This window comes from Halichoeres trimaculatus, unplaced genomic scaffold (genome assembly GCF_033239565.1).
Source record: "Halichoeres trimaculatus isolate MK-OKI-2021-1 unplaced genomic scaffold, fHalTri1.1 fHalTri1_scaffold_20, whole genome shotgun sequence".
Taxonomy (NCBI): domain Eukaryota; kingdom Metazoa; phylum Chordata; class Actinopteri; order Labriformes; family Labridae; genus Halichoeres; species Halichoeres trimaculatus.
In genome coordinates this window covers 16,971,681-16,989,887 of record NW_027437198.1, presented here as the reverse complement: position 1 = coordinate 16,989,887, position 18,207 = coordinate 16,971,681, and the positions used below count along the sequence as shown (strand labels likewise).

At 39.9% G+C, this 18,207-nt stretch overlaps 3 protein-coding genes across 4 annotated transcripts; 1 reads left to right on the top strand and 2 right to left on the bottom strand.

Moving 5' to 3' along the window:
• The first annotated feature begins 2,095 nt into the window (after window positions 1-2,095).
• On the top strand, window positions 2,096-3,764 carry mpg (N-methylpurine DNA glycosylase). The gene is made up of 3 exons (XM_074696983.1): window positions 2,096-2,518; window positions 2,723-2,927; window positions 3,056-3,764. The coding sequence occupies exons 1-3, from the start codon at window positions 2,288-2,290 to the stop codon at window positions 3,520-3,522; spliced, it is 903 nt and encodes a 300-aa protein (XP_074553084.1). The 5' UTR covers window positions 2,096-2,287; the 3' UTR covers window positions 3,523-3,764.
• Window positions 3,765-3,920: 156 nt separating this feature from the next.
• nprl3 (NPR3-like, GATOR1 complex subunit) lies at window positions 3,921-14,755 on the bottom strand. Of its 2 annotated transcripts, XM_074697559.1 has the most exons (14): window positions 14,325-14,755; window positions 13,933-14,002; window positions 11,846-11,884; window positions 11,001-11,133; window positions 10,757-10,831; window positions 9,697-9,850; window positions 9,537-9,618; window positions 9,316-9,453; window positions 8,688-8,844; window positions 8,080-8,186; window positions 7,710-7,839; window positions 7,061-7,250; window positions 6,787-6,979; window positions 3,921-4,595 (listed from the first exon to the last, which is right to left on the bottom strand). In XM_074697559.1, exons 1-14 carry the CDS (start codon window positions 14,515-14,517, stop codon window positions 4,430-4,432), a joined length of 1,827 nt encoding a protein of 608 aa, XP_074553660.1. In that variant the 5' UTR covers window positions 14,518-14,755; the 3' UTR covers window positions 3,921-4,429. The 2 variants fall into 2 exon arrangements, with proteins under 2 accessions (XP_074553660.1, XP_074553661.1); XM_074697560.1 differs by lacking the exon at window positions 11,846-11,884 and having other exon boundaries at window positions 3,922-4,595.
• A 1,894-nt stretch (window positions 14,756-16,649) lies between these two features.
• Window positions 16,650-17,447, bottom strand: LOC141809719 (hemoglobin embryonic subunit alpha-like). Its single transcript, XM_074696883.1, has 3 exons — window positions 17,289-17,447; window positions 17,003-17,210; window positions 16,650-16,879 (listed from the first exon to the last, which is right to left on the bottom strand). The coding sequence occupies exons 1-3, from the start codon at window positions 17,384-17,386 to the stop codon at window positions 16,751-16,753; spliced, it is 435 nt and encodes a 144-aa protein (XP_074552984.1). The 5' UTR covers window positions 17,387-17,447; the 3' UTR covers window positions 16,650-16,750.
• Window positions 17,448-18,207: the final 760 nt, after the last annotated feature.

Genomic DNA, 18,207 nt, shown 5'->3' with positions numbered 1-18,207 from the left:
ATCAAAAAAGTCAGCTAAGGTCTGTGTGTAACATATCTACACAGCTGGTTTAATTAGAAATGCATCCACTGTGATTCTACACCAACATGATGATACCACCTTCTGCAAACAAGCACTGAGACTAATGTTTGAATAAAGATATGAAGGAAAAACAAGAGAGGAAGCAATGAAATCCAATAAATCAAGAAAAATATTTCAAAAGGGGAACTTTTCATTGATGTAATAAAAACACTTATCCTCAATAATAATGAGTGCAATCACTTGTTTCTGCAGTGCAAAATGTCTGTGCACAAACACACTATACACTGCTCTCTAGCACCTCTCCAAATGTAAGACTGGGCCAAGGAAACAGCCCTTAACCTCTGTGGAGGACAGTCTTTTTTTTCATAAACTAAAATTAGTCGTTATATAGAAAACTTAAGAGTAAATAAGCAAGCCATTCAGACAATATTTTCTGTACCCATGCAGTCAGGGGTTTTTTTCTCCTGAGCACACACACACACAAATAAAATATATTTATTTACCCTTTCTGTCACCACTAATCACATCTTCTTCAACTACTAATATTCAAGATGTGTGAGTTTTTAGCTCCAAAAAGTAGCCAGCTGAGTGGCAGCATGAAAATCTTCAAAGCTTATTTTTAATTGCATGCAGGAGTTTGCTTCTAAATTTCAAAGTACAGGGGGGCTGTGCCACCCCTTGCCCCCTCTTGGGCATGCCCCTGCTTTTAGGCAAGATGCACTTGTTTATGAGACACACTTTTATATTTTATTCAGGCAAAACAGGTACAGTTTTAAAACACCAAGAAAAAAAAAGGTCTCAGGCATAAATTAAAAATTAAACACTGTAAGCCTTCCTTTGTGCTTTTTTGTTGTTGTTCTCAAAGCTGTTTTTCCCATTTCTACCCTGTCTAAAAAAGAACATTTTGTTTCTGGCACTGAATATTACATTAAATTTTGATGTCACTGCATTTTATGTATTAGTTTTAAAATGTAAAGCCAAGTAAAGTACCAGTAATTTGAATTTTATTTAAGCTACTGGCTTGAAATGTGTGTTTCTTTAACTTTTAATTACTCAGGGAGACCCTTGAGACTTGAGTTTTTTCAAGAGAAACCTAGCAACACCACAAAATATTTAACCATTCCAGGTAGTGGTTAAAAATGTATTAAACAGACAGGGTACAGTAAGATAAATATATATAAATGTGTAAAAAGGAAAAAAAAAAAAAAAAAGAAAAGGAATAAAAGCAACATCATACATAATTCAGGTATGAAGCAGCACTGGCTCTCCAAAGTAGCCCATTTTTACAAAGCTATGCTCAATTTTTTTTTAGAAGAAATGTGAATTAAAGATGGACAGTTTGTTGATTTCATCATTCAGATGAATTTCTACTGTGTCTGTTTTGCTAAAGGCTTTTAATTACTTCACACTGCACCTTAAATTGATATTAGATGTTTATTAATTTGCCCTCAATACATTAATCAATTCACTATACAACTTTATATTTGTGTTTTGTGTTTAAAACAGACTTACACTTCCCAGATAAAGCTGGAGGCAGTTGCATGGCACCATGTCACACAGTGTTAGTCTTCCAGAAAGCCACATGGACCCACAGTCCCTGCCTTGGGCAAAACAGGCGCCATCCACTTCCTGGACACAAGCAGACGTTAGCACACCAACCCTATTTATAACCTCTTATTAGAGCAGACCTGTTTTCAAACAAGGCTGAAATGATAAGAGAGCAGCAGGAAAAGGTCACTGTTTGGGAGGTTTAAACCTAAGAGCAGGAAGAAAGGTTCAACCAGGGACTGCAAAGTTATTTGTGAGCACTTTATAAGAAATATGTCACATGTTTCATAAAGAAGAAAGACATTATTACAAAATAATTCAATTCATGGGGAAAAAACTGAATGTTATTTAAGTTAGTGTACATCTAAAAAAAAAAAAAAAAAAAAAAAAAATCACGCACGCACACACTAATTTCTTCTTCATCAGCCATAAAAAAAACATATTTTTCCTTATGTAAAAGTAAAAGTAGGATATTGATATGGTTCTGTTTGGTTCATGGTAGCCTCAAACTGCAGCTGCAGGCAGGCAGGGTGCGCGGTCCCTTTAAGAGATATAAACCGGTTTCTCACTTCCTGGATTGTAGCTTTAGCGTGGTTAGCCTCTGATTGAACTACATTAATAACTGTTTTACATATACAGTAATTTTTTATTAAATAATTAAAGAAAATAGTCCATTGACGTTACTGTGTTTTTAATTTTATATCGTGCGTGTTTCATAATGACGGGGAGGAAAAGAAAGATGGTAGCACTGACAGCAGCAGCATCAAAACTCGATGTAAACAAACGTGAAAACGGGAAGGAATCAACTCCGAAAAAGCTCATTCATTGTGAAAGTGACGAGGCAGAGCAAAGCCGCTATTTTACCCCGAAGACTGGCGAGCAGCTCAGGCTGGGAGAGGAGTTTTTCAAACAACCGTGCATCACTTTGGCCAAAGCATTCCTGGGCAAGGTACAGCTGCTGCCATCTCACCTCATTTCACACCTGATTAGAGTTAAAAGTGCCTCTTCTGAAATCATAAAATGTTTTTTTTATTGTACAGACACGTGGGTTATTGACCGCTCACAACATGGACATATTCCGTTTGAATAGGCTCATCCATCAAGAAAATAGTGGCCAATTAATTTGCTTCTGTCTGGTGCATTGATCCTGCAGGTGTTGGTGCGCACCTGTGCAGATGGCACTGAGCTGCGAGGGAGGATTGTGGAAACTGAAGCCTACCTTGGAGGAGAAGACAAAGCCTCACACTCAGCTGGAGGCAAACGCACTGAAAGAAACACAGCTATGTTCATGAAGCCAGGCACAATCTATGTGTACCCAATCTATGGCATGTACCTCTGTATGAATGTGTCCAGTGAAGGTAAAAAAAACACACCTGTCAAAGATGTATACGTGTGTTTGTTTTGGATTATCATTGAGTAGATAGTGGAAGGAAAGAGACAGAGTCCAGCTTTGTTGCCTGATGCAAATTGTGTCCTATTTTCTCAGGGGAGGGTGCCGCTGTGCTGCTGCGCTCCCTGGAGCCCCTGCAGGGTCAGCCCATCATGAGGCAGCTGAGAGCAGCCAGGCGCAAAGAGGGAGCCCCGCAACTGAAGGACAAAGAGCTCTGCAACGGGCCTTCAAAGCTGTGCCAGGCTCTGAATATACCCCGCTGTTTTGACCGTCGAGACCTGGCCTCAGATCCAGAGGTGTGGCTGGAGAGGGACTCAAAGAGTGATCTGGCACAAAACAGTGATATTGTATCGGCACCACGCGTTGGGATTGAGTCCCATGGAGAGTGGGCCAAGAAGCCGTGGCGGTTTTATCTTCGCGGCCATCCCTGTGTTAGCATAAGGAATAAAGAGGCAGAAAGAGAATCTCTGTCTGGAAAAGTAATGAGCAATTTGGGTTCTTCAGATGTACAGTCTGGCACCGGACAGCACAATGTCACAAGGACTTCGCAGGAATACAACTGAAAATATTTTGCCATCTGTTTCCTTTGAGAGCTTCACTCTTCAGCTGGGGTTTGAAAAATGAATCTGTGTGTTCAGCTGGATTGGGTTACTCCTCAAACTAATTAAATTGTCTTAAAATATCATATTTTTAACAGTTTTGTACACCAAAATAGGAAAAACCCAAAATGAAATAAAATGTTTCTCATCCATTTGTAAACGTATTATTTTGACATAGTAAAAGCAGCGCTATTCAAGGCTTTATCAAATACCTGTCTGTAGACAAAAAAATAAAAAAAACATTGAAATGATCAAACTTTTTGGTGGTGGTCTACTTTTATTCTGTCAGTAAAATTGAGGCATCAGTATTTTCAGTTTGTTGCATAAACAGCATTAAATTCCTCTCTGAAGCTTTAATTTATCAGCACCCTTTAAAAAATCATTTCAGAAACATACCTTTGTTCACTCAGGAGTCTTCCCCTCTCAGTGATTTCACAGATGTCTGGAGCTCTCCTTTTCTCTGAGCTCAAATGGCCTGTCTGATGATCAGAGTCCGTCCTTTTCTTGCCATCTTTCTCTCCCCACCTCTGGGATTACTGAGGAGAGGTAGCTAAAGGTCTGGAAATATCATTACCCAGCGTGCCCCTCTGAGATGATCTCGCACATCTGGGACAGGAAGTGAGGAATTAAACACAAATCCTTTCATGCTTCAGAATAAACACTTGAGGCGTTGGTATGTACAAAATAATTTAATACTGTAAACAAAGGCTCATAAAAGAAGGCTCCTTCCTTCACTTAGCACACATTAAGACAATTAATGTGTCACTTATTTTGTTGGCTAACAGCACCTAGCTGCGAGAACAGCAGGCTTTCAACCGCTTTCAAACCCACGTCTCCTCCATTAGCTGAGAGCTTCTCTGCCGCTGTGCAGCTACTCCATGGGTGACTGGAAGATTGAAATAATGGGATCCTCGTGGTTGGTCACCACAAGGACACTGCGGAACTTGTCTAACAGAGTCTTGAGCTGCGAGCGTCTCATGTTTTCATTGTACATAATCTCTTCCAGGTGGTGATGTCCTCGGAAATAGTGGAGCAGCCTGGAACATAACAGGCAGAAAAATGAGACGAGAGCGAGGGTTATTCCAAGTCATTAGTCGTTTTAATCAACTATGAGATGCATTTTTCTGGCTGTGAGGACACTTTTCATTTCTGTGCGCTGATTGCTAAATTGCCACTCTATCTAAGCATTTTCTATTTTCAGCATGAGCACATCAGCTGGAAAATTATCTCGATTCACCAGCTGATATTTCTAATTACAACGTACAGCATTCTATAGATGCAATTAGAACCACATTGTTTTCCCAAACAATGCCTATTTATCTCCCTATTTACCACTAAGATGGCATTTACAGTGACTTATAACATCACGAGTCACCAACATTGATGCTAAGGCGCCTAAAGACTTTGTGACATCAGCAGCTGTGAAAGTTTATTGGAGATGACTGGGAAACATTGGCTCATAAAAACTCGTCAGGGTTTGCAGTATCAGCACGAGGACTGAGGGATGATGCGTGGTGAATTATAACAGTGTGATGCATGCAGAAAAAAAAAGCACATGAGAGCTGAGAAATGTCATCCATTCATCTGCAAAACTCTTATGTGCTGACAACACACAGTCTCCAGCTAACTTCCTGCATCCCTGTGTGTTATGCTAGCTGCATGGCATACCACAAACAAACAGTTATCTATTAAACAGACATTTCTTTCGTTACATGGTTAGATGGTGAAAAAGAAAAATTATAGCTACAACTCTTAGAGTATCACTAACACTTGTTTTTTGTTGGAGTGTTTTCAAACAAAAAATGAAACCTATCATATGATTTACCAGTCATCACTTCCTGCTTCTGCTTCTGTTGTGTTCTTGATTGTTGGTTGCTTTTCTCATTGGGAAATCGGACCAATATTTTAATCTTCAGGGGCCAGTCGCTCAAATGATTTGTAAAGCGATCCAGATTTGGAAATTCAATTTTCTGCTATCCAGGATCAGGTAACCTTTCTTATTTTATGCTGTTTTTTCAAAGTAACGTTGGATTGGATCATCCTGATCCGGATACGCAGTTTTCAAGATTACCAAATCAGGATCACCAGCGCTCTAAATGGGACAAAGTATCACAATGTGGGCTGCTAGCTATGTAAAGAACAGACTTACTTTAAGTGTTTCTTATTTTGAGACAAAACACAAAAATCATCCATACATCCACTTCCATTATTCATTTCTTTTATGAGCCCTCCACAAGAAGAAAAAAATACATATTTGTTTTTGCGTTGTGGATATTTTGAAAACATGTTGAATTTAAAAAAATGACCAAAATACTCAATAAAAAAAAGGATTTTCAGGATAAAACATAATGCACATAATACTTGCATGTATTGTCCTGCACAACATTTACAATCAAGGGAATCTCTCTCTGTGATGACGTTTCTGATGCACCTGAGCCTGTTGAAGAACCAGACCAACCTCTGGCCTTCTGTCAGAATGACGGACTGGACGTGTAGTAAGGGATGCAATTGTTAGAAATTATTTTGATGAGTTTATCTCTGATGATGGTTGACTTAGAAGTTAATAAAAAGTGATGAATGACAGAAAAATATATTTTTTTTTTGTTTGTTATAAAAATCTGTTTGGGGAATTATTTCATAGGGATAAGATCATTTTTTATTTTATTCTTAGTTTACTTTACTAAGGCGTCATCTCAGGGGATCTCAGGCGTCAGTAGCCTACGCCTACTTTATGTTAAAGTAATGGTTAAACAGGCCAAGTGCCAAATAACAAAAGAAAATACACTAAATGACAAAAAATATATATATAATTGGACTAATTTTAAAGTTTTACTTCATTTTCTCCCTGAAATCTACTTTGAAATACTAGTCCCTGTTGGGATCAGGATAATCCCCTTTTTTGGATCAAAGGTATCCAAATTATACAGAAAAGTTTTAAACACAAACTGAAGGTTTGATCTAGTTTAAAACTAGGATTGGATTTTGAGATCAAAATCCTTCTTTCCCTTTCAAACAAACCATATTCAAAATTTGATTCGATCCGATAACAAAAATCTGATTGGATTACCATTGAACAACTGGCCCCAGGATGTTATTACTTGCTCTCCATATAGGAAATATACTACTTTACTACTATACTTTTGATCTGTTTTTTTGAAGCACGTCTATGGACAAGTATCAAAACATTTTGGCAAACTCATGCACAACTTTGTTTGTAAGCTTTATTACCTGGCAAACATTCGCAGATCCTCTTGATTTTGTGCAGCAGGGATGCTTAGAATAACCTGCCTCTCGTGCTCTGACAGGCTGGCTAGCAGCGTCTCTGTCATCCTCTTGTTGAGCGGAGAGTCCCCGCTGGGCAGTAACTCTGCACTGGAGTTGTCCATGCTAGGACTGGTGAGGGTCATGTCATCACTGCTCGCTGCACAAAGGAAGCAAAAGTTGTTTTACATTCTTAGGTCTCAAATAGTTTGTCCGAGAGGTCAGCTGAGTGAGGACTTACTCGGGGAACCAAAGCTGAGAGCGCTCGGCGTACTAAGACTGCGGCCTCCTACTCTGGCTGCGAACGGCAGGTCTTCGTCCCTCATCCCAGGCTCCTCCTCGCTGGGTGGCACCAACAGGCAGACGTAGGTGTGCAGCTGGATGAGGAGGCGGCGCTGCAGCATCCATACCACCATCTGGATCAGCTGGGCCTGGTTGAGAGGAAGAGCATCTCAGCTGACAAACAAGTGAACTGAACACACCCATGTCCCTAAAACTAGGGGACGTAGGTACCACTAAGCTTTAAAAATAGAGCCAAATGTAAAAGTCATGGCCCTGATCTTGTTCTCATGAAAAATGGAGACTGCAGGAGCTGGAGCTGATGTCCCTCTGCCATTTATAATTCATCACCAACACTCTAGCAGCTCTGCCAAAACAAGATGGGTCGTAGGAAACACCAGATGGTTCTGCTTTTACAAGACACCCTCTAAATTTACATCAACAGTCCTGTGTATACTGAGGATTTAGCTGAGAATGCGTCTTCATTAACCCTTTCTGACATACTACTAGGTATAGTTATGGTTAATATAATTTAGGGGCTTACGGACTATTTTCATGTAGAAATGAATGTGTTGATTTGTGGAGGTGTAAAATTATTACAATAGTCTTACCTCCTGAGCCGGAGCCTCCAGAGGGTTTCTAAACTCAGCCAGTGAAACAGGAAGTGAAAACTTGGCTAACACTGAGGGCAGATCATGGCCAGGAAACTGCTGGGCAAACTGCTCAGCCAATGGTGAGTATCTGTCAGGAAAAAATTAAAGAGAAAGAAGGCCCAAGTTCTCCTCAGACTTCATCATAAACTCATCCTGCACAATGGCCTCAAAACAGGCAAGAAACTAATTTTGGGTTTAAGATGTATAAATGTTTCAAATCTGATTTGAAAACTTTGTATAAATGTTTTCAACTCTAGTAATGTGGAGTGAAAGCTCTACAACATTATGGGCCTCTAGCTCCTCTTGGCTCAGCATCATGAATACTCACAGGCTAATGTTGGCGTGAGGAGATAGCATGTAGACGTTGTTCTCACACAGTGGGTAAATGATGATCGCTTTGCCCCAATACACCAAGTGAGCAGCAATTTGAAAAATCTACCAGGGAAAAAAAAACAACAGAGTTGTCAAATGAGCATGTTGATTTGGGTTAGACTTTAATTGAAGTATTGCATTGAACACAGTTAATTAATCTAAATAATGAGAAACAAGAGGATTCACATGACCATCAACTCTGCAATTAAAGCAAACACTGCTCAAACTATTTGTGCTGCAGAGACCTGTTTGCAGTTTAAGGTCTGCTTGAATGTACATTCTTTGTCCACTAGATGGCAATAAAGCAACAACAATACAGAAACCTGGCTCAGTAAACAGCTTTCAATTTGTCTGACTGGCAGCAATTCCTCTACATTTGAGTGTCTGATGATCCTGTAGAATTCAAGGGATAATGATCCTTATATCGTGTATCATATGTAAGAAAAATAGTGTCATGTTATTATCTCAAAAAAATAGGTGCTTAAAATGATGAGCTATATATTTGTTATAAACAAATTCTGAAACTTGTTGTTCTAAAGTGCAGCTGCTGTGATTGTCATGCACCTGCAGTAAGGCCAGGTCAGCATCCTGAGCGAGCTGCTGCAGGTTTTTCACTGCTGAGCACGTTTTGATGAGGCGAACCATCGCCGGCGAGCAGTCCACAGGAAGCTGGCTCAGCAGTGCCTTCTCACTCTCCAGCAGCAGCAGGGCATGATAGGGTCTGAGGGATGAAACGATGCATTAAATAAGGGAGAGTTTAGACATCAGTTAGACCTCTGATGTCAGTACGCTGAAGTACCAAGAGGTGGCAGTATCACATCCAGAAATGTTGACATTCTGAATGCAAAGAACAAGCACCTCTTAATCAGTTTTTGACATGAGAAAAAAGCTGCCAAAGGGGTTTCCCCCTCACTCTTGACCTGCCACAGCTCAAGAGTAAGTCCCTAACAAATAAAGACTTTCATTATATAAAGATGCAAAAAACCCAGTATGAGCTAATACTCTTGTGAAATAAACTGAGTATCTCTTTTCACTTGTAAGAGGACTTTTACAGTCCAGAGTAGCTGATAGGTGTGTTGTCAGATAAGTAAACCAAGGCAGAAAACATTGACGTCTGTCCTGCGTGCATCACTCTCGCTTCTGTTACTCAGCCAGCCAAATAAAAAACGTTAGACTTTGGAGCAAGACCTACCTTATAGCCTTGAGGCTGCGCTCCAATGCCTCAGGGGGGATATAGGTGCCACCAATCACGTGAATCTTGTGCGGTAAACAGAAGCTCACCTCAAGCCAGTTGTTGACATGAAGTCGCACCAAACCAGTTGTGCACAGGCTGCAATAACAAACATCCTAGATCAGCTATATGAATTATACAAATATCAGAAAGGAAAGGAGCACATCTGCTTTATCACACACCTGTCATAGGCTTCTTTTAGGTCCCTCGCCAGTTTGCATTTGGGAAGAATTTGTCGAAATGGCGACTGAGGGGTGCCATCAGCTTGAATAAAAAAAAAAAAAGAATTTAATTTATAATTCTCAATTCAAAAACACTGTCTCAACATTCTGCATTTCTTACTCTCAGTCATGGTAGTAATCTCATCCTGGACCGCCAGCATCAGTTTGGCCTCTCTGGTCAGGTACTGGCAGCGGCGCTCCTCATGCTGCAGAGCTATCGCGATGCGGCGGGATAAATTGTGCATGCAGCTGATGACAGACGGGTCAGCGTTTGCCTGGAGAGGCCAATCAAAACAGAAAATTAAAGCAGTGTTTGTTAGATAGACATGCAAGAAATATGTATGATTTTGAGGCTCTTATTTAGAGACAGGGAAGCAGACAGAGAAGGATTAACACTTAACATGCCACAAAAATCATTATGGCTAACGTTAGGAAAACAAAAAACTCCTGAGTAAATCCTATCACTGTAAAGCCTCAAGTTTGGGACACTGTATGAAGAGTCTGACCTTGAGGTTTTTTGTAATATTGATTTCCCCCCTGGCAGGTTGACAGGGCAAGGCAAACATCTTCTAATCAAGTTGTTTTATTGAAAAGTTTGCTATTATTCTGATAAATATTTGTGAAAGAAATGACACAGATAGCACACATCGATGTGGGAAAAAAGAAAACTGGGTAACACTTTATCTTAAACCAGTGGTTGGTTGTTAAAAAAAAAACTGATTGTACACTGGAAGTGACCCCTGTTGAGTTTTTTCTTAACAGCAGTCTGTATTTACCATTACCACAGCAGCTGATCTAATCGACAAAATGTAATCTAACATTTTCTAACCTCATCCCAGCTGGAGCTTTCTGAGTACAGTGACTCAGCATGGGCAGGACCACGCTGGCCTCACTGGGTGGCATGATTAAGCAGTTTTAAGTCGCCCCTCCTCCCTCTGAGCTCTCATGGCTCTCACAGATAAAGTATGCTGGAATATTATCACTCACACACATGCCTCCCATTAACAAAATATTAAATCTACTTATCCCACCCTTACTCAGCAACTCAGAACTTACCATGTTTATACTGAATATAGTGATATGACATTGTGACGATGTTTGGGTCATTTAAGCATAACTTATTGAAATAGTAAAACAACAAGGAAAGAAGTTTAAAGTTTGAACAGTATAATTTTTCATACCCGCAGAGCAAACACCACGTTAAATAAGATCATGGTCGGCATTTCTCTCTTAGGTGAAGGATCGGTCTTTGAACCCTACAGATGGAGAGAGGAATTTTCACAGTCAGTGATGGTTTAGTCATCAATGTACATTGAATGATTTCCCTTCTAATAATGTCTTTTACAATGCAAATGAGTATAAATGGATTCTCTTTTCTCGTGCCCGAAAAATAATGTTCCCTTTCATTTATTGTCCGAAAACTACCTGTATGATGGTAGGATGCTGAAGAAGAGTTGGGTGACCCACAAATCGAACATTGTCTATCTTCAGTTCAAACTTCTTTCCACACATGTCAGATTTAGTGGCCAGAATGGTGGCCAGGATGATGTCAGAGAACCTTCAGAGAGGAAAAGCGCAAACAGCAGTCGGAAACATGTGCAGGGCAGGCTGAGAGAGCACAAAGGATGATTAAAATTAGCTTTGACTGTCTTTATGCTTCACATTCCTGTCTATAAGAGGTGTTGTGTTAATCAGATGCATCTGCCTGAAATATAATTCAAGATAAGAGTAAAAACAAAAATAAACTGGTGTGGCTACTGGTGGAGGAAAGAGGAAGAGGCCTCCTTGCAGAAATAGTGAAGTCGCTGTATGAATGAAGAACGTGAAAGACTCATGCTGGTTTGTCTTAATTAACTCATGCTGCAATCAAAGGGATCAAAATCAAGGCGTTAAGTTCCAGAAATTAAATTAAACACAGTACAGACTTACCTCTCCTGCACAATTTAAAAAGAGTGTTGTTTTATTGCTTTTGGAATTAGCTTGCACTGCTGAGTTTACATGCTAATGGTACCATAATCAATGACAATTCAATTTTAATTTGTAAACTGATATTTTCTTTTCTAAAGCAAACAGGTACAGAGAAAAGCAAAAGTGAAAACAAGATTTAACCAAGGTATCGATTCACTGGATGTACAACTGGTAATTTACAAGGAATTAACTGAGAACAGGGTTGGGGATCCATAGAGGACACAAAAAAGGAGAGAAGGGAGTAAAAAAAGACAGGGGTGATCTAAGCGAAGGAAAGGTGGTTTAGAATGATTCGGTCTTACCCTGCTACCAACTGTTCGTCAGTTAGTGGAGATTGTTCTCTGAAATGGGAATTGGGCCATAAAAAAAGAAGAAAAAAAGCAAACGAAAAGGGAAAATGCAACACACAGTTGGGCTGAATGCATAAAAATGGACATAAAAACAAACAACCCAAACAGAGACATAAACATGTGGTACTGTGACATGAAAATGCTGCTCTGTGTTTGGTTTTGAGCAAATTACCAGTTTCCTCTAACACAGCATTTATTTTATTAATGTTTAAAACTGTCTTCACATGGATATTTGACCTTTAGTGTCACCTCAATGAAATACAGGTATCCAAAGGGATCCCGGTCAGCTCAGCTCTTTTAATGAGAAACCAGGCGAAGAAATGGCATTAAGCTAAGCCATTAAGCCACAGCAAATGGGTTGACTGCACTCTGCTGAAGCTAATTTAAGGTAATTTTAAGAAACCCTGATCTAAGCTGTAAGTGTCAGAGTAAGTGTACGCTCTGTTTGGAAATTTTCAGAACTACACTTTACCGTCAAAAAGAAAATTTTCTTGAGCTGTTGACACCTGAATGTGCATGTTCTTCTGCCCTCTAACCACCTCTTTGTGTCTGTGGGTTATGAGAGAGACAAAAATAAAACTGAACTAAATAATGAGTGATTCTGGCAGCAATGATGCAGCATGCTGTTTTCTGTGAGCACAACAGGACCCCTCTGTAAACCTAAAGAGAGGAGTACAGAGATAAAAAGATGCTTTTCCACCAGAAGTACCAGGAAATTTTAGCCCTAAGAACTTTGTACTTCTTCAAGGATGTTGAGGTGCTTTTGTACAACAGAAACTTTACCCAGGAACTAGGGGCTTTTTGAGGAACTATGTCTTTTTGACTGCAGGAATCATGGTTAATATTGAGTTCCAGGCTTATGCCAGGGGGTCAGTACTTTCCAGCTGTCAAGGAGCAATGGTTGCTAAATGGAGAGCAGAAGATATCCACACGCAGGATTTAAGGGAGTTGCTGCTGTTACAAGCAAGACTCAGGAACATCAGGACCTTTGTGAAACAGAAGAAACCAGCAGCTCTCATACGGCTGCAACATCCAGAGGATTTCCTTCCATGTCAGTTCTACAGCTGGTTTCTTAAAAAAAAGAAGGGCCAAGCTGACCGTGATCCTTTGAGGGCACACTTACAATGGACAAGTACCTTATAAAACCCCAATTCAAAACAAACCAACTTTTCCTTAAAGCAAATAAAACATTTCATTTATTTAATATGTCACACTATTTTGTCAATTAAAAAATCTTTTAAACTGTATCTGTCCATTTGATTTTTTGAGAGGCCTATTGAATTTGCTGGCCCATTTTCAGAGGTGCATTAAAGTGACATGTTAAGTTAAGTAATAAAGTGGAGTAAAATGGCCCTCATGCTGTTCATTTGTGATATCCCCACATAGTGTCTCTAGACTGTCACATGTTTCTTTAAACTCTTTTGTCACTGCCTTATAAACCATGTGACTCAAGTTTTTTATCCTAAAACCATGACCAACAGTGAAGCAGCAGTGATAAACTAGACTCATTACACAATGTCTGACAAACTTGTTTTAGTCAGAGAGATATTACAATTCTTGAGATTGTTAACAAGGAGGGGATAAAGGGGTTTTGCAAATTCTGCAACATTCTGACTGCTCAATGGCTTAAGAACAGCTCAGCAAAAACATTGTGGGATTCTACTTGACAGCATTTGTATTTCTGCTTTTAGTTTCAAGGTTTAAAAAAAAAAACGTGTAGAGCACGTCCACTCGAGCACCTTCTTCTCAGAAACTACATAAGTCACTCAGTAATTTTAAGTGGCCCAAGCCAATGTTTAGTGAAAACTGAAAAAGAATCATACCATTTTCTGAGTGACAGCTTCTTTTTCTCTCACATATGATTAACTTAAACATATCTGATGTAATTCTACGATTCTTAATATGAATCTGCATGTATAAACATTCATTGCCCTTTTTTTCACTACCCAAAATAAAGGAATCTGGAGTGTATGTTAATAGGTTTGTCATGTAAACATCACCATATGAAGGCTAAAACGTAATTCTGTCTCTCTTGTTACCTTGAATCACCATCCTGATCTTCAGGACCCTCCCCGTTGGTGTTCAGAGCGTATGGACTTCGTTGTTTCGCTTGTTGACAGAAATGATAAGAGGAAACATTTGTACAATCTCACGAAAAAAATAATCAAAGGAACCAGTGACCTGTCTTTTGCAACATTTCTCCAGCTGAAAGTTGCTCTTCATTGCCAGAAATCAACTGGTGTCTTATCGTGACTTTTTTGTTGAAGTTATTTTCCGGGCTCATGCAAAGAAACGTTCTTGCAAACATCACAATATGTCATAGAGCATGTGCAACAATTTAACACATTTTAATGCTTTCTCAAAAAGGACATGTTGTTTGTTCATGGGGAACCTATGTTAAGTTCTTTCCACACAGAGATGTTCCACCTACCTGTGAGAGATGACGGACAGTCAGCAACTCTTTGAAAAGGGTATCGAAAGAGGAGTTTGTTCCCTCTGCTGCCAGAGCTGACCAGGATGACGCTGATGGGACTGGTTTTATCACCAGTCTTGTACACACTTTGTTGTGACTGGCTGTAAAAGGATTTTCGGTCCTCTGGTAACCCGGCTGATGGGTTAAACATCTTGTTAGCATTCTTGCTAACTTCACGTTAGCTGCGAGGCGAACGTGATCTGTTACGTCACTTACGACCAAACAGTTAACGTCCACATTTGTCACTCGTGTTAATTTCTTATTTAACAGCTGTATTAGTCTAATAACAATCCAAATCTACGGTAAAAGGTCATAAAACCCCGGCTGTATTGACATCAATGCACTATTGTGACTATCTGTGTTACTTCGAAATGTGGTCGGTAGGAACATGATGGAGAGCACAAGGGTTCCGCCTGCGTGACACTGGCCCAAGGCGCATTTCTGACTGTACTGTCTGAAAGTTTTGTGATTTTTATTTCACATTATCCATGTCTCTATCTTACTTTGACCGACAGATAAACCTTAAAAAACTTTTTTTGCTCAAAATGCGAAGTGTGTTGGTTATTGCACGTTCAAGGCTGATCATAATTTTAGCCTGGTATTTGATTTGGACAGCTCTTGCAGTTGTGCTTTACTTGTTTGGGGTACTACGGAAAAGATTCAGGGGAAAACAATTTTGACCACGAGACAATGAAATAGTATAGACTGCAAGTATTTGTGTAATATGTCGATGGAAACACGAACGTGTGATCATCTTTGTCCTTTTACGGTACAAGTCTGTGACTTGTTTAAAACACGGTCTGCTTTCTGCAGAGAGACAAGAGGCGGACAAAGAGACGCAGTATCTTCCCGAAATCTGTCCAAATCATGTCAACTAAACTCCAAGTGGGATGCGGGAATAACTTTCGGTACTTTGATTGTTAGACGTATCGAACTTGTTTAAAGAGTGATTTAGAGCAGATTACCTCTTCATTCTGCTGGGCCGAATGCACAGATGGGTGCCCACCCGAATGCGCTCCAGTGCGAATGACAAGGCTTTGCCATGAGATAATTAAACTTTATCTTTGTTTACACTGAAACTGTTTCTGGGCGATGCCAGTTTTCATGTCCAATTCTTATTTTGAATTTTTATGAAAATGATCAAGGTAATTTAAATTTTGGTCTCTTCTATTTCACGCACGACACACTAACAGCGCGTCCCCTATTGCGCTGAATGTCATTTCTATGAGCGCACATTTCTGCGCATTCATTGTATGATGAGGAGTATCTCTGAGGAAAAAAGGCCGAGTTGTGCGGGACTCTTTCTGAGTAATATACTTATATTGACATCATATAGCCCACATTTGAAACAAATTGACAATTAAGCTCTGACAACAGCTGTTAAACAGCTCAGAAGAAAATGCATCGTGATTTTTATTCATTTATTTATTTTTATTTATTTATTTTTGTGAATGTAGCAACAATGTCCGTAAAAGTTTTAGATGTGTTAACCTCTCCAGAGTCTAGTATTGGTATTCACCCTTGTCCCACTTTTTCCTTTGGGAATATTTTCTTTTATTATTTTGGAGAAGTTTTTTTTTCTCATCTTTAAATGTTTTCATGCAAAATTTTAGTGTTTTGTCTCTGTACCAACTTTCTGTAATGTGTTTTTTAATCCCATTTGACACCGCGTCGATTTTTTTTTCTCTATATGGGGTTGTATGAGGTGATGTGATAAACCACAGGAATAAGTCCTGGTCCTGACCCCTGTTATAGCAAACGCCAAGGTAAGACTCTGCGTCTGAGACTAATAGGCATAGGCTAGAGTTAGTCTATGCAAACCCATCGCTCTACGGCAACAATCAAAGCCAGCACCAGCTGAAGTAAATGGAAGAACAAGAATGTTTGCTTTAGGCAGAAGGCCCGATGCAGGACCAAGTGAAGATTCAAACAATGAGGAATATCAGCGTGCAACTATTTATAACCTCTCTGCTCTCCTAAAATATATTAAAATTGGCAACAATTGTGCTAATAGTCACAAACAATAACACAGCAAGAAGACTACTGGAGTTATCTTAGCCTATACAGTTTAAAACATCATTGTGTTAATCGAATCACGCTACTCCTGCATTAATTTCAGCAAATTAAGGTATGTCCTCTGCATAGGCTACATAAATAATCATACCAATCAACGGTCTTCCAACTATAAGACTACTTAAAAAAAATTCCTGTGGTCTCTTGTGCACAACTCCATTTTTAACCATGCCCAATAGGGAGGGCGGGGAATAACCACCACAGAAAGAGTTTCATTGCATTTTATCTTTTATTTATGTATTTAGACTGACAGACTGTATTCAAGACCAAGCTGTCGTCCTTCATCTGCTGTCTGCATCCCTTTTTTCCGTTTATCGGTACTTCTCAGCCAGGGCACGGGCCAGGGCAGCCAGGAATTTGTCCATGCAGACATGGACCTCAGGGGTGAAGTCATTAGGGAACATAATGGCACAGACCACGAGGATGTTGTGGGCAAGGATCTAACAAAAAAAAGAAGAGAATTTTTTAGGACTGCTCATTAATCACTGTGGGAAAATGTTGTATCTTTTTTTTTAACACATAAAAAAGAAGTTAAGGTGCTGATCATCGCCCATAACACATACCTTGAAGTTGGCAGGATCCACACGCAGGGTGAAGGCGTGCAGCTCGCTGAGGTTCAGCAGACCAGCAGTCAAATCGTCGATTTTGGCCACAGCATCTGCAACTCCACCCATCACGGTTTTTCCGTGCTTCTTCACGGGGCCAGAGCCGACGCTTGTGTCACTCCAGTGGGCGAAGTAGGTCTTAGTCTGGGGATACACCACCAGCATCCTGGTGAAGAAATATCAGTTCATAAGTAAAAAGAGGATCAAATACAGTCTACAAGAGTCTGTCTTGGGTGATATCTACCTGCCCAAAGCATCAGCGCCGATTTCCGCAGCCTTGGGACCGGCTTTGGACCAGAAGGCCTTGACTGTGGCCTTGTCCTTCTCGGTGAGGGAAGTCATCTTGTTGGTTGTTTGGGTTGGAGTTGAATGCCATGAAGAGCTCCAACTGTGCGCGCTTTTATACATCCAAGAGGGCATGGGCGCACCCGGCCCACCTCCGAGATAGGCTACATGGCATTTGGGTCGGTTCCAGATCTTGCTGCTTGAAAAAGATAACACCCCAAATTTTCAAGATTACACCGAATACTGTTATATCGAAAAAAAGATTAACCTCCTTTAAATTAAAATAAAGACACTCTGAATTTTAGACAGAAAATTATAATCAAAGTTCGAAGGCAATAACCCATGGCTTCTGTGTCTGAGGTCAATATATCTATTTTTGATTCATTTATTTGGAGTCTGATATGACTGCTATAGTTACAATTAAAAGCTGAAAAACTTAATACATTACATAAAAAGCCTGAAAATGTTACATTTATGTATGCAGTGTAATGTGTCTGGACTCTTTTTTCATATACTACAAGATATTTTAACATGTTGATCACAACATCCAGGGGTCATCTGAGGTGAAATTAGGTGCCAGTAAATGGGCTTATCTCCTGGGCAGTGCAAGCTTGAAAGGGAGGATCCCCTCCGAGGGGGCGCAGATAAAGTTCTAAAAGCATGTGGCTGGTACACACTCAGCATGCGTGTTTACTTTCTATTTCATTTGATTGCGCCTTATTCCGTTCACCGGGGCTATACAATGCATTTAAAGGACACTTTTAGCTCCGTGGAGCACTTTTATGAACCATTCTCAAGGTTATTTTGCACATGCAGTTTCATGGCTCAGGGCATCAGGGCGGAGTGTCGATCCAAGGACATGACATGGGCGTTAACCA

Excerpts from the sequence above, each read along its gene's own strand:
- mpg (XM_074696983.1), top strand. The coding sequence starts at position 2,288 with ATGACGGGGAGGAAAAGAAAGATGGTAGCACTGACAGCAGCAGCATCA. Across the intron at positions 2,519-2,722 it reads CCAAAGCATTCCTGGGCAAG|GTGTTGGTGCGCACCTGTGC; the intron begins GTACAGCTGCTG and ends TTGATCCTGCAG. Across the intron at positions 2,928-3,055 it reads TATGAATGTGTCCAGTGAAG|GGGAGGGTGCCGCTGTGCTG; the intron begins GTAAAAAAAACA and ends CTATTTTCTCAG.
- nprl3 (XM_074697559.1), bottom strand. The coding sequence starts at position 14,517 with ATGTTTAACCCATCAGCCGGGTTACCAGAGGACCGAAAATCCTTTTAC. Across the intron at positions 8,187-8,687 it reads CTGACCTGGCCTTACTGCAG|ATTTTTCAAATTGCTGCTCA; the intron begins GTGCATGACAAT and ends TTTCCCTGGTAG. Across the intron at positions 7,840-8,079 it reads CCTCACGCCAACATTAGCCT|ATACTCACCATTGGCTGAGC; the intron begins GTGAGTATTCAT and ends TTTTCCTGACAG.
- LOC141809719 (XM_074696883.1), bottom strand. The coding sequence starts at position 17,386 with ATGACTTCCCTCACCGAGAAGGACAAGGCCACAGTCAAGGCCTTCTGG. Across the intron at positions 17,211-17,288 it reads GGCGCTGATGCTTTGGGCAG|GATGCTGGTGGTGTATCCCC; the intron begins GTAGATATCACC and ends TTTCTTCACCAG. Across the intron at positions 16,880-17,002 it reads TGGATCCTGCCAACTTCAAG|ATCCTTGCCCACAACATCCT; the intron begins GTATGTGTTATG and ends TTTTTTTGTTAG.